A 13,797-nucleotide genomic window follows, 5' to 3' on the forward strand; every position below is an offset into this window, starting at 1 on the left:
CTCCTGGGCGCCCGTTGGCTCAGAGCCCCATCGCCCCGCTCCCAGCTATTGCCACCTCAGAAGCCAGAGCCAGACTGAGCCAGCCTGCGTTGTTACCTGCCACCGCCGACGCCACGACGTTGACTGGCGGCCTCATTGTCCAATGAGAATGTGTGCCGTCTACAGCAGCCAATGAGAGATCAACGGCGGGCGGCGCGGGGGGGCTGAGTTTATATGCCTGGTGACTGCGCGAGCGGGGCGGTGTTTTGGGAGCTGGTGAAGGAGTGAGGAGCGTGAGCGGGGCAGAGCGAGCGGGGACGCGGCACCGAGCACAGGCGGCGCTGTGTATTCCTAGCACCAGCCAGCCGCACCGAGCCCTACCCCACGGGACGCGACCACCCGAGTGCTCACCGCGGATCCGGCGCTCCATTTTTCCTGGAATCCCCGTCTGTCAGGACTGAACCTCGAGGAGTTTGGGGGCCCCGGCTAACCCTCCCTGTCTCCGGGATTAAGCGCGCCGAGAGCCCCCGGAGCCCGGGAGGATCACTGGCAGCAGCACAGGATCGCTAGGACCCCCTCCGGGGCAGAGGATATTCTCGGAGTCCACAGAGACCTCGGGGAAAGCAGGAGCCCCAGCGGAGTCCGCGGGAGAGGACCGTCCCGGAGCCGGCAGGAGCCGCCGCGCCCATGGCTGCGCGCAGGGAGTTATTCTGGAGAGGCTGCGGGGCACTTTTCATGGTTTTATGTCGGACTGCGCTCTCCACTTCCATTGTCTTGGATCCCATCTACTGGAACTCGTCCAACCCCAAGTAAGTGCCGCCGCCCCCTGGCGCAGGTGGGGAGTTCGTGGGGTGGCCCCCGAGCTCTGTGCGCCTCCCCCCGGTGCGTGTCTGCGCGCAGCGGCTTGCATACAGTGCTCACTGCTGGTGCGGGTTGCTGGTGCGCTTTGCCAGTGGCTCTCTGTTCCAGACCACCGCTCCGGTGGGCCTTCAGCGCCTCTCAGTAGGTCGCATGCTTGACCCCTTCCCTCTGTAACCCCCTTCCGTTCATGTGCTTGCTGTCCTCTTGGAGTGGCTTCTGCCCGCTGTCTTGGAGTCATTTGAAGACCTGGTGTGGTTTGGAGCCAGTTGTCACTTTCCTTATTATGAGTGAGTCTCTCTGGAATGACAGCAGTGGCGGTTCGTCCATTGGGGGCGTTGGGGCGTTGCCCCACTAGCCATGGACGACCGTCACTGCATACATACGATTACCGATTCATGATAATCTATTTGCCTTGAGGTCGCCGTCGGTCGGAGTCACTAACTATAGTGACGTCATCGCGGAAGGGTGTGGGGGGCGGGCCTGCCCTGCAGCAGTCAGTGGCAGACGGCAGGCTGGGCTAGCAGATAGCAGGCAGCAGCGTGGCAGGGAGGGCAGGGGGCAGTAGAAGTGTGTGCGCATTTAGGACAAGTCATTTTTATGACTTGCCCACGCATGCGCACACACGCAGTAGCCCCTTCCCTCCTCCTCCTCACCTTGCACCCACACAGGCAGAGACCCGGGGGAGCCGGGTCTCATTATGGGCAGTATTAGCCCTGCTCGATTGTACTCAGTGATTGGCCGGCGCTGCTTCCCTTGCGTTGCGTAGGGGAGGGAAGCTGCCTGCTGGCTGCTTCCTGCAGCAGGAACAAGCGTCGCGGGCCCACCAGAACAGGCCAGAGCGGAGGTGGTATCCTATAATCCTAGCCCTCAGGTATGTGTACTTTTACAATTTTTAATGCTGGTAAATTTTTATTCTCCACCCGCGGGTCGCGACCCCCCCCCCCCCCCCCCCCCCCTTCGAGCATTTCGGCCGCCGCTGTGTAGGTTTTGTAGTTGGCACTGCGTGAGGGACATCTAGGGCCTAGGCTAGGTGCAATGTTTCCTTGTGCATGGCTTCACGTCGTGAACGTTGATTTGTGTTGTGCGAGCGCCCCCTCTTATCTCAACAAACCTAGATCACGGTCTGTTCAATAGCCGAACTCTTAAAGAACATTCTGAAAATGCACGCCATTTGGAGTTGAGAGATACGGCAGGTAGCACATTTTACTCTCGTAACGCAACTCTATAAATAGCGCCAAGAGGTAATTATGTTTTCAAAGTGCACTCTGCAAAGCCATTAGTGTTTAATCAAATAAATAATCAGCTGTATAGATGAAGATGGTGCCCCGGGAGCATTAATCGTATAGCAGGCACTAAAACAGAACGTGCAGCTGAGTTATGTACCATACGTGACCTTTGCTCTATAAAAACTTCTAGGTGTTTGGCACGGTTGATGCCGGCCGTGTGGCATGAAGAACGTGGGCTTTCCTTGTTACACCGATGCAGACTCAGTTGGGTAAGGGTTGATGCTGGGTGCCAATGTCGGGCTGTACATATGGTGACAAAACGCTGCTTAAGAGGCCTCATACTGTACGTGCGTCAGTAGGCCTCCAGCAAGGCACCCTCCATTAGCAGTTAGCGGTCCTTGAAGATCTCACACCTCGCCTAGAAGCGGATTCTCAGAACCAACCCAAGCAGATCCTTGCTAACAGTAATAAAAACCCACTATCAAAACACCCGGGCATAAGACACACGGCAGGAAGTCATTCCTCGAAATTACAGTGCCTTAGTTATCACGCGGTGCCAGCGCTATCTATTGCTTTAAAAAAAACAAAAAAACAAGCAGGACTGCATTTTACGTTACAGCCAGCTGTCGACGGCTTGGCCGTTAAAGCCCAGAGTTATGGGCATTGTCACTGGGAATACCCAAATATAGCATTAAGCAACAAAAGGGTGACCAGTCCAGTTTTGCACTGGGCCTTTTAGTGTGCAACAACACATCAATGCATTTTAATAACTTTGGAATTGTTTGAGCTAGAAACACATTCTTTTGTTAAAGTCTGCAGATTATGCGGCAGATGATGGCTTGTGTGGCAAATGTCTGTGCCAATCTGTAATTATGCGAAAATCGCAGCTGTCTTATTATAAGTCCAGTGGCCCTGGTTATGAGCCTATAGGAGAAAGGATATAATGCTAGTTACACCATTGCACTCACTGTGGGAAGAATGTTGTAAATTTTTTAAAAAGCGCTTTGACGCCTCGCCAGGGTTAGTAAGCGCTATATAAATGCAAATACAATACAGAAAAAGTAACATTGCAATGCTGGAGCAGAAGGTCTATACAAACAACTAAGGGCTCTTAAAGCATCCGATAAATGGCGTCTGCTGTGGAAGTCTCCCAGCACCAGGTCTTTTCTCACAAAATAAACCTGCAGCTGGTCTCCCTGCCAAGAGGCATCTAACAGCAGGCCTCTACTGAGAGAACAATCATTTTACGCCCCACCAGTTGCAAATGTCACCGTCCGCCACTGAATGACAGTGTCTGTCTTGGGCTCCAGCCTTCCCGTCTGCATCGAGATTCCTGATGCTTTCTTTTGCCGGGGGGGGGGGGGGTATCCCGGTATCGAGGGCTCTCACAGAATGACCCGACTGCAGGTTCTCTCCTTACGCAGTTCGAGCAGGTGGATAGTTTCACACTCTGGGAAGGGGCAGACATCGCTGTTATGTGGCTGTAATGTAAGATGGCTCTGGGCCGCACGAAAGTAAGATGGTAGGTGAAGACCCGAGCATGGCTAATGCTTTGGAGGGTGTTTGTGGACAGGGTGTCCTCATATGTTCGCTCTCGGCCCCAGGCTTTGCATGACCACCCCCACCCACGGAGAATGGGGCTTCCAATAACAACCCCTGAAGCTTACGTGAGGCAAATCATAACCATTGCATTTTTTTAATTACCAGAATCACGCAGAATTTTAGTTTCTGGGCTGTCAATGCCAGAATTGTTTTCAGTGGCTCAAGTTCTGCACCTTTCTTCTCCTTGATCTCTTTCATGTGTCCTGGACCCCCATAGTGTGCAATGATGAAGTGGAATAATGTGTGTGTGGGAGGGGGGCATGTAAAACTGTCCGTAACGAGACCTGATAATGGGTCTGCAGTGAGTAGCTGACGGTGGTCTGCGGAGAGCCCTGCGAGAGGGTCTGTGTAGTGAGTAACACGGAAAGGGTCTGCGGAAAGCCCTGTTATGTTATTTAGCCAGCCCCCAGGGAGGGTCTGCACTGTGTATCTCATTGAATCTGCGGAGAGCCCTGCTTGGTATGTAGTTGGCCCCGAGGGGGCCCCTTGCGATCCTTGGGAAATGTGAGCCAAGTGAGGTGTTCTGTAGTGGTGGGCGCACCCCAAAGAGGGTCTCATGCGGGCTTCTCTTGAGAAGGTGACTGGTCAGGGGTGAGATTAATTCTGGTCAGAGGTGAGAGAGAGTATTCTTAGAACCATACGGCGAAACTACTTTGGTGAGTTCAGCGAGAAAGCCTACAGGAAGCCAAACTGAGGCGTGATTTAGTAAAAGAGGGGCCTTCAGTGAGCTCGGCGAAATGGTTTGCCGTGAGTCACACTGCGAGCTCGGGTTGAGGGTGAGTTACACCGCTGAGCGGGTGTGCCATCGGGCACTGATGGTAGGCTCATCTCCTTCTACTGCATAAACCATAGAGCACAATATCCGGGCTACCATAGGTTTCTGTGGCCTAAGCTGCGGCTTAGTACTTTCTACTAGAGGGTATAATGCACGCCAACGTTGTCTCCCTCGCTGGCGTTAATTTACAACGCCTCACGGCCTCCCGCACTCAGTGGCGTAAGGTTAATGATGCCCCCTGCTATATATGAAGAGTCTTCCTTTTCTCTTAGATGTTCATTGACTTTGATCTGAATGCCCCCCACCCCTAAGGGTTGCCCCAACGGCAGCGCCGCAAGGATTTACGTTACGCCCCCCCCACGTTCGTTTTTCATACTCCCAATACACCCTCTGCCTTATAATCGCCTTAAAGAAATCACTTTGGATCTTAAATATGACGATTAGGAAAAATGCATTTCGCGATGAAAACATCTCCTAATTATTACTCAATGAAAACAAAACCTAAAAATCGCTCCGTTTAGAATCCTCCCGACCACATAATCCAAACATGAGATTGTTGAATTACATGTCAATCTTTGTTTAGTCTGTACAGTGGCGCGCCTGTGCATCTGACTGTTTCTCTAGCTATATCGGTAGCTGAGAATACTTAAGTGAACCAAGAGCCCACTGATTCAGTCAATGTGACGTCACCCCACTGACTTAGTCATTTTCTAGACCTTTGAATCTTGAGAGTTTGTCTGAGACCGGATGTGTGTGGCTTGCAACATGCACACAGTTCTCTGCAGCCAGGGCATTGACCCACATAACTATCTTGTGTGTGGTGGATACCAGTCGGCGCGCATACATTATTTACAGGCCGGACAAGGGGCCGTCTGGTTTATTCGCCCGCCGTTCCTCCTTGAGGGCTACACTACACACTCTGCAGGCGGTGGGTGACCCGCATCTTGAGTCAGGCAGCTCCGCGCTTCTCCGTTTCGGCAAAAGGCTGACCAGGAGAAAGCGGGAGGGAAACCAGACAGGTTTGGCCTGTCTCCGGGAGTTTGGATGTCGGGCTGGAACAGAACTGCCCCCCCCACCACACCGTACACACCCACAGCCCACGGGGGCATCGCTACCGGCTACTGCACCCCGAAGAGCGCGCAGGAGATCCAATTGGTACAGCATCTCACTTTCAGACAAGTGAATCCAGGCTAATGCTTCATTGCATTATCACACAGCCTAGCATCTGGGAACACCCGGGAAGGTGATTTCGGAATTCGAAGGAGATTAACTCTATTTGTCATATTACCGTTTATAATGACAAAAAGGGGAAATAGATTAGAAAAACTGATATATAGCACCACATTTTGCTAAAATCAGAAGGACTCTCCTTTCTAAATAGGGTTTGTGCGCATACATGTTTAGCCCTTCTGTTCTCAAAGCCAGCCATGTGCCTGCTTGGGCTCTGTAAGGAATAGAGTGCCTTTTTAGGCTTTTCTGTTCCCTCTCCGTAATTTATCTCAAAGGGACATAGGTTTGCAGTTTGGCTCGACCTGCGATTTAAACTGCTCGCAAATTGGGTACTTCCTGCCCGGGTTAAACGAGAGGTACATTCGAGATGCGTCATGAACATGCACGGATGACATGAACTCTGAAGAAAACTGAATATTCGCATCTGGCATTTTTTTTGTCCGGTAGGGGTCGCTATTCGAATACACAAAGACATCTTCAACCTCTTTCATCAACTGAAAGCTTCCCCATTCCCAGCTAAAGTGGACACCCCCAGTAAACAGTACGTCCATTTATATCGACATCACAGGCCAATACTACCCAAGTCGCTCTTTGGACTTTCATGTACGTCTCAGTCATTGGTTGAAGTGCTACCACAAGTTACAAAGGCGTTTTGATCTAATGGCCTTTTTTTTCCAAATTCAGTATTGGGATTTAGCCAGTCAGGGATGTTGTTTTTCTCTGATTAATTGAAACGTAGTCTGTGCTGTGGACAGCACACCCTTTAAGTAAATCAATGTTGCTAGTTCCGGTGATGAATGAGTTTCTACGCGGTGGGGCTGGCGATTCATCATCATGGGTTGGGTTTGGTTGGAGGGACACTCTTTCCCTTGCAAGGACTGGGTGACCCTTGACTCTCCAGCTCACTGTGGTTTGAGCTTTGTGCTCTCGCTTCCGGGTTTAAGAATGGCTTGCATCAGATAGCGTTTCTTAGCAGGCACACTGTGTACCAGGCCTGCTTCCTACTGAGAGGTGCAAGTGTGGCGCTATTCAAAGCACTGGCTTGCATGCGCTAGCCATTTTAAAAAGTAGAGCAGCAATTCTGAGAAATTAAGGTTGTTTCCGAATTAAAGATTGAAAGTCTTGCAGAAAAATGTCTTGACTGATAAGTAATACCAGTTATAAGTGAAACGTTATATAATACTGTCCCTTTGTATGCAAACCACCAGCCTTGTTGGGAAGTGCTGCGACAGCTCCATTCAAGCATTAATGTTTTTTAAAAAGGACAGCAGTCGTGTTAAGAAATACTGGTATTAGCCTATTAACGGCATATCAGACCTTGTGTCATGCCCAGTCACTGCCCCTTTGAAGGCACAGCAGCACAATTGCGAAGTAGAGGTACTGGCCCCTCAAAAGCACGGGAGCCCCAATGGCAACTGCAGATAAATTCACGTTCAAAGTAAGGCCGCTCTGTCGAGAAGTACAGGCACTGTCCCAGTAAGGACACAGCCCCTTTGAGTACTATAGTCATTGTCCCAATGAAAGTAAAAGTCGATCGGCAGCACTGAGGGGTACAGCAACTGTCCATGTAAAGGTTCACCAGTCATGGTGAGAAGTTTCATGACAATGCCTAGCCTCGGTTAAATTAAGACTCTTCAGTGGCTATCAGGACTTCTCCATTCACATCTTCCAGTTATGTCTACAAATGCATGAGCCATGTTCAGACATTGATGAGAGACGATGGCTGCCATTTTGAAACTTTGTTCACATCTTTCTGCTGCCACAACAAGGATGTCGAAATAAAAAAGGCATATGGTGTGCTTCAAGTAGCAACTTTCTATAAGGCAGAATTTGATTTATGTTGCGTTGGTGTTGGGACAAATCAACACCCCTCCAATATACAGCTCGTGGCTCTCCATTCTTCTCCTATAAACAGCCCTTAATTCTGGCCAGATGTCCCCAGTGGACCGTCAGATCATGAACTCAAAGCCGAGCATTTTTCTGGAAAAAAAACGATGCTAGACCTGCAGCTAAACATAAACACATTTTCCTCCAGGCACTTGTTCCTAAAACACATCACTTAATTGAGAAATTATTGTTTTTTCAAATCATCCCGTTTCCCTCTGTTGATTCTTAACTGTTTCAAAAGCTAGACCAATATATTTGCTTGGCCTGTTTCTCTATGACCTAACTCTGTGTTCACATTCTGTTTGTGCACAAACTTCATAAGCCCCACCGCGCCCCATAAAATCTGCTTCAGAGTTTTTGTGTTTTTTTGATTGGAGGGTCCCTCATTTCTGGCCCTATTTTAGTCAGTCGATATTAGCATATATTAATTAGTTTGCAGATCACCTGCGAGTTTAGCAAGCCTGTTATTCTCGGATTTAACCCAAGGCCCAAATATGACTAGCAGATATTTGTGCCATGGCTAGACCATGTTAAACAAATTTGTCGAGGGAAAATTTGCCTTTGTGTCTCATTGGTTTTTCAGAAAATGCATAAAAAACCTTTCCTCCTCTAGCTCTGTTTAAACAAACTCCACAGAGGCCTAACTCAACCCCTGCCCCTTCATTGTCTCCTAGGCGCTCGTTCGTGGAGATCAACAAATGCACATTCAGTGCAGGCTGAAAGGGCCCCTTGAACTCTGCTCCGCAGTGTGCGTTTGGGTTAATCATGTCGACTTGAATATAGAAGGGTAGAAGGACTGCGCGCCAGGGGTGGACGTGTTAGTGCGCACCAGGCGCATTCCTGGCATTTTGGCAGCATGATGGACTGTGGCTGTGGACAGTCCGAGCCACAGGGCGCTGAAAAAAGCTGCGGACAGTGATACCTTCCCCAGAAATGACTTCATGTGCTAGTGCTGGTGGAAACCCCCCTTGCTGGTAGTTATGTTTTTTAACTGTTCCGGTTGTCACTATTTGTGTGTTTGTACTTAGCGATGATGCTGATTATGAAGTAAAAAGAATAGTAACATTTCATATAGCACTTCAAAACCAAACCAAAATCCTGCCTAAGCATGCGCTATAAATAACGGGTGTTAAGGTTACCTAATTTAATGGCAAAGTTTCCATCGGTATTTTTAATTGGTTTCCGACGTGTGGCGTCCATTTTGTAGCTCTCAACTATATACCCCGAAAACTACATTGTGTAGCTGGATAGTGGCGAAAATATGTTATACATGACTTGTGTCTATGCTTCTCTCCGACCTGGTTTCAGTTAAGCAAGGGGTGAGGCTGAAATGATTGCGCGGGGGTGGGGGTGGGGGGGGGGGGGGGGAGGGATGGGCCTAAACTTAGCGGTAGATTCTGCTGTTGACCCTTGGCACGTCGATATGACTAGCAGCACAGAGTGTTGACACCCAGAAGCTCTCATCGTCCGGGGCTCAAGAGGGCCTGGTGTGGTCGCAGTCTTCGCTTTTTATTGTTTCAGACACTCGACAGGGTCCCCGGGGAGAACGGCTTTGAGCCCCGCCTCTGTGAGAATTCATTACCCAATATGTAGCTGCAGAGCTGAGAGCAGGGCCGAGGGCATTATCTGCCTAGTGAAAGGGTAGAAGGGCCTGGGTGAGCCTTTGCAGGCCCTGGGCCTGAAGCAAGTCAGTCGAGGCCTGCATACTTGTTACACCCAGCTTGCCGTGTGCCCTCTCATGCTAGAGTTGGCACTGACAGTTTAGCGGATTCCATGTTGAAGGGCGTCCTTGTGTGCATATTACCTTCGAAATCTAATATACAGTGGGTGATTACAATTCTTTCATGTTACTGTCTGTCACCCTCACGCCTGTCTGGAGCTACCACATCGCCCTTCAGGCCCTTTCAATACGCCGTCAAATTTTACCCAAAATATACCTATAATAATGATTTTAATACTTCACACCCTGGACCCAACCCTCTATTGGAACTTAAAACGCCAATTGGCAATCGTCGAGATGCTTTTACGTTTAACCCAGTTTTTATATCCGTAAATGTATTAAAATACTAATTCCATTCAGGTTTGTTTCAACATGGCAGTGTTTGGTTTGATTACGAGCAGGACTCGATCTATCTGCCACTGTTTCCACAGAGTAAATTTAAGATAAAATGCCAAAGCTTCCATGGTTGTGCCTTGACACAGATGGAACCTTCACAGGCCCGAAGGAAGCTTCTGTGTCCTTAAACCCAACCTCATAGGTGCTTCTAGCAAATTAGAAGAGAGACCGTCTGAGAAAAATGGTGATTAAAATGTTTGTGTGCGCCTAATCCCAGCTGTTCTCTGGCTGCTGACAGAAAGGAAACCTGTTTTCGTGTCATTTATCATACATCTACATCGATTTTGCTTATGAGGTTACCCTTTGTGCGCCGTTGTGGGGGGAATTAAATAGAAGTGTTCAAGTGTTTAAAATATTTTGATTAAAATATGCGCAACCAGAGAGCTATAAGCTTCTGGCCAAGACTTAATTCTTTCATTGAATGCGGTGTTTTTTCCCCTCTCGCTTTCTCTCAACTGCTGTATGAAAAGAGAGGACTCATGGCAAAGGGGGGACAGTATAAGAACAGCTTGGAAAAACTCCTGTGGCTTCATTGTGCACAGAAAGGCCGAGGAGACAAAGACGGGGGTAATTCGGCCCTTCTCCCATGATGAGAAATGTAAAGCGCTGACGCCGATGCCCTGTTTAACTTGTTTAATTCCCATTTTTTTAAAGAAAAAAGAACTCGCTCGGTGCCAGCCGTGTGAACCCCGAAGATGTCTTTGGTAATCCATTTTGTAGCTCCCAATCGAAAAACAAAGTGAAGCAGGGGGAAAAAAGAAGGCTTGACACAATTTGCTTTTTATTTTTAGGCAAATGAAGGCCGGTCATAGTTAATAAGGGGATTACAAGGCGGGCCCGGGCTTTACAGATGTAATGTAAATCGAGGCCAGAGCATAAAGACACCGATCCCCTTTGATTGAGGCTTGTGAGAGGAGCGAGCAAACGGTAATCTGATTGTAGGCCAATAAAAACACCATTTTCTGTCTTTCACGTGAAAATAATGTGGTAAATCCTTGCTCTGCAAGTGGATGTAAAGGAACGATGCCATGGCAACGTATAGATTAGCTTGATGTTATAGATGACAGTTTCTGAATAAGGGGTTGGGCGCGGGGGGGGGGTTGCAACCATAAGAGCCCTGCTTGGGGCTGTTGGAAATGATGTGAGCACGAAACAAAATTTGGGGGGCTGGATTAGAGAACATGAATAGGGGTCTGTCTGTGGGAAGGCAGCAAAGAAAAGCCGCTCAGTCCTTGCTCACTGGCATTGTTAAAACAGGACCAAGGTGGCTTTCATTACTACTTTTTCTGTTCTGGCTGATTAATATATTTGAGGTGGTGGTTGTCCTGTAGGGTGGGAGCGCCCTATCGCCACCCCTTTCTTAACTCTTGGCCCTGGGGCTTTAGCACAGCCCCCTGTGGATTAACTACCCTCAGATCCAGTGTATTTTCTCTGTACTGGGAAGGGAGGGGAACCTGGAGAGAAAAGGGGCGATGGGCAGGACACGAGTGACCTTAAAAGGAAACGGTTTTTTTTCAGCCATACTTTTTGATTATTTATCACCCATTGGTGTCAGAGCTGACTAGTGGTGTTTCACCCCAGTTGTCGTTTATGCCAAACACAACTTAGTGCTTTCTCAGTTTCTGCAGCAAAACTACACTAGGGCCTAATGTTGACTTAGTATCCAGGTTTGGCTTAAATATGACCAGGGACAGGGGACCAAATCGAGTGCCAGTGTGTGATCAGCAGCTTTGCCGGCCTGGGACTAGAGTGAGGGCATAGACCATCAGTTTTCCTTAGGGACCGACCGGTAAATTGTCTACCGCCTGCCCGTTTTGCAAATGCTTGAAGTTTTGAAACTAGCCTGAGGGATGAAGTGTTGAATCGTGACCCTGTCGACTTCCTGTCCGTATTTCCTGTGCATGAAATCTCGAAATCCTTGACGTGATTCGAATACACCATTGGCAGGGTTGCCAAGATGATAAGTCAGTATATGGACAGTTATTCACAGGCCGGGGCGCCGAATGTACTCCCGGATTGGAAGAATGGATAGTTTAGTAGAAGACAGTAGTTCGTACGAAAATAAGCGACGTAATAGTGGCAGACTTCCTTCTGTGTCTGCCTCTCACATGCTACAGTGTACACATTGATACCTTCTGAGATATAAAAAATAACACGCCCTACCTGTCATCGCTGCTGTTTTCTGTGCTGCACTCCAGTCGTCAGGAAGCTAGATTTGCAGTGAGGCCTACCGGTAGGCCATGCCTTCACCTGAACTGAATTCTAGCAGGTCACAGCAGCAATAAAAATGCTCTGGCGCGCGTGCATAACGCTGAATTTCGATTACACTCAATCACAAGTTAATAGCTAAGAAGCAAGAACTGGCTCTCTGTGGGGAACATGAATAATCTTCGCTAATACGCACCAGCTACTGAGATGTGAAGGCAGACATGTTCCCCGCTCTCTGTCAGGGCTGCAGTCATTCGCGTGGTGTCAGCGGCCAAAATACCTCTAGTACTCCAGCACAGGGTTCTTGCAGGCCCTCTTGATGGAGGATAGGTGGCCAGTTGCACTGCCTTGCACATTATGGCTTTAATTACTTTAACCCTGTTTTTCATGTGGAAAGCATGAGGCCAGGCCGCCCGGCCTTTCTTCTTTTGTCATAGGCCTGCTATAAATATGCACCAGCCCTGCATTTGAAAAGCTGGAGGAGGCTGCAAGCTTGCCCGCCATTTACCATGCTCTGTTCCCCCTGCTAACAAGCAAAATACTTTAGCTGAATAGCCCATTAGCAATCATTGTCAAATGCAGAATGCAAGGTGCTGGGATGTGACCAGCCTACAGATCCCAGAAGGTTGCCTTGGGGAGGGAGCAGGGGGCGAAGAATCCACCCCCAAAGAAATGGGCCTCCACATTTAGATGTGTGAAGGCCACGCTGGTGAAAAAGGTCTCTTCTGTGCATGCAGTGTATGCAAAACCAGTACAGATAAATAAGAGAGATTATGGTGATTTCATCGTGGACACAGTCATAAAGTAGTTTAGTGGGATAATTCGCACCCAGAAGTGCATATGTAACCATCTGGTCTTAAGTTGTGTTCCCACAACACAGTATTTCATCCTTCCAAAGCCGATAATGTGAGAGAGAGAGAGAGAGAGAAAGAGAGAGAGAGAGAGAGAGAGAGAGAGAGAGAGAGAGAGAGAGAGAGAGAGAGAGAGAGAGAGAATTCTCCCCCATGTATTACATTTAATCCAGCAATATAGCAAGGAACAAAGGGAAATCTATCTATGCCCCACCTGATTTTTTAGAACATTGTTTCTGGCGGAAACACTTCGACATATTGATTATAGCTCCATTAATCATTCTTTTTTATGAAAGAGTACTTTATTTGGTTTTGACTTTTGTTTTCATTGTTTGCCAAAAAGTTGAGCTCGCACAGGAAGAACATACTGTTCGGCAATGTTAAAGCTGCATCAGGTCAGAACATGTTAAGGTAAAACAATTTCGTGTCAAGGAAGGTGTGATGAATCGCAGTTTCGCTTTTCTTTTTTTCATTTTGTCGAGGAGCCCACAGTATCCGGTCCCAGTTCATAAACTTGTATAATTTAGATTTGATTGTCAGTCCCGCAGCGGCTGTCAGGATAGGCTGTGAATGATTCTGCGCCCTCATATTGTGCAACGTTGCAAAAAACGAGTCTGCAATGCATTAGAAAGAGTGCCTGAAATTGAACACATGCTGTTCATGCAAGGGCCTTTCTCAAAGTTTTGTCCTGGCAAGTCCTTACCGAAAAGCTGCACATTTCGATGTGCAGACCGAATATCGACAGGACACAATATCAAGGAAAATAACGAAAGTAAATTATCGACAGGAAAGGAAGTCTAGATTTTCTGTACCAAACTCCACATATATGTACCATGGCGGGATATATATATATATATCTCAGGAGACACTGCCGAAACGTATAACAGCAAGCAACAATAAAAGTGTGCGAAAACTTTACCAAGTCTGCTGTGTCGGTGTCCAGTTTTAAGGGAAAAATGGAGATTGGAGTTTACACGCACACACACCCACATATATATCCACAAAATACACCGTAAAAACGGAATCACGTACTCTCAGGACACAACTGGTTCATAAGTTTCA

The 13,797-nt window shown here is 48.3% G+C and overlaps 1 protein-coding gene across 2 annotated transcripts in view; it reads left to right on the forward strand.

Moving 5' to 3' along the window:
• Positions 1-234: 234 nt before the first annotated feature.
• Positions 235-13,797, forward strand: part of EFNB2 (ephrin B2) — a 58,609-nt gene continuing 45,046 nt past the window's right edge. For both annotated transcript variants that reach the window (XM_086934167.1, XM_086934168.1), the window contains exon 1: positions 235-788. In XM_086934167.1, coding sequence (XP_086790293.1) covers positions 667-788 — 122 coding nt within the window. In that variant the 5' untranslated portion in view covers positions 235-666. The remainder of the gene's footprint in view (positions 789-13,797) is intronic.

The sequence above is a fragment of the Lissotriton vulgaris genome, chromosome 8 (assembly GCF_964263255.1).
Source record: "Lissotriton vulgaris chromosome 8, aLisVul1.2, whole genome shotgun sequence".
Lineage (NCBI taxonomy): Eukaryota > Metazoa > Chordata > Amphibia > Caudata > Salamandridae > Lissotriton > Lissotriton vulgaris.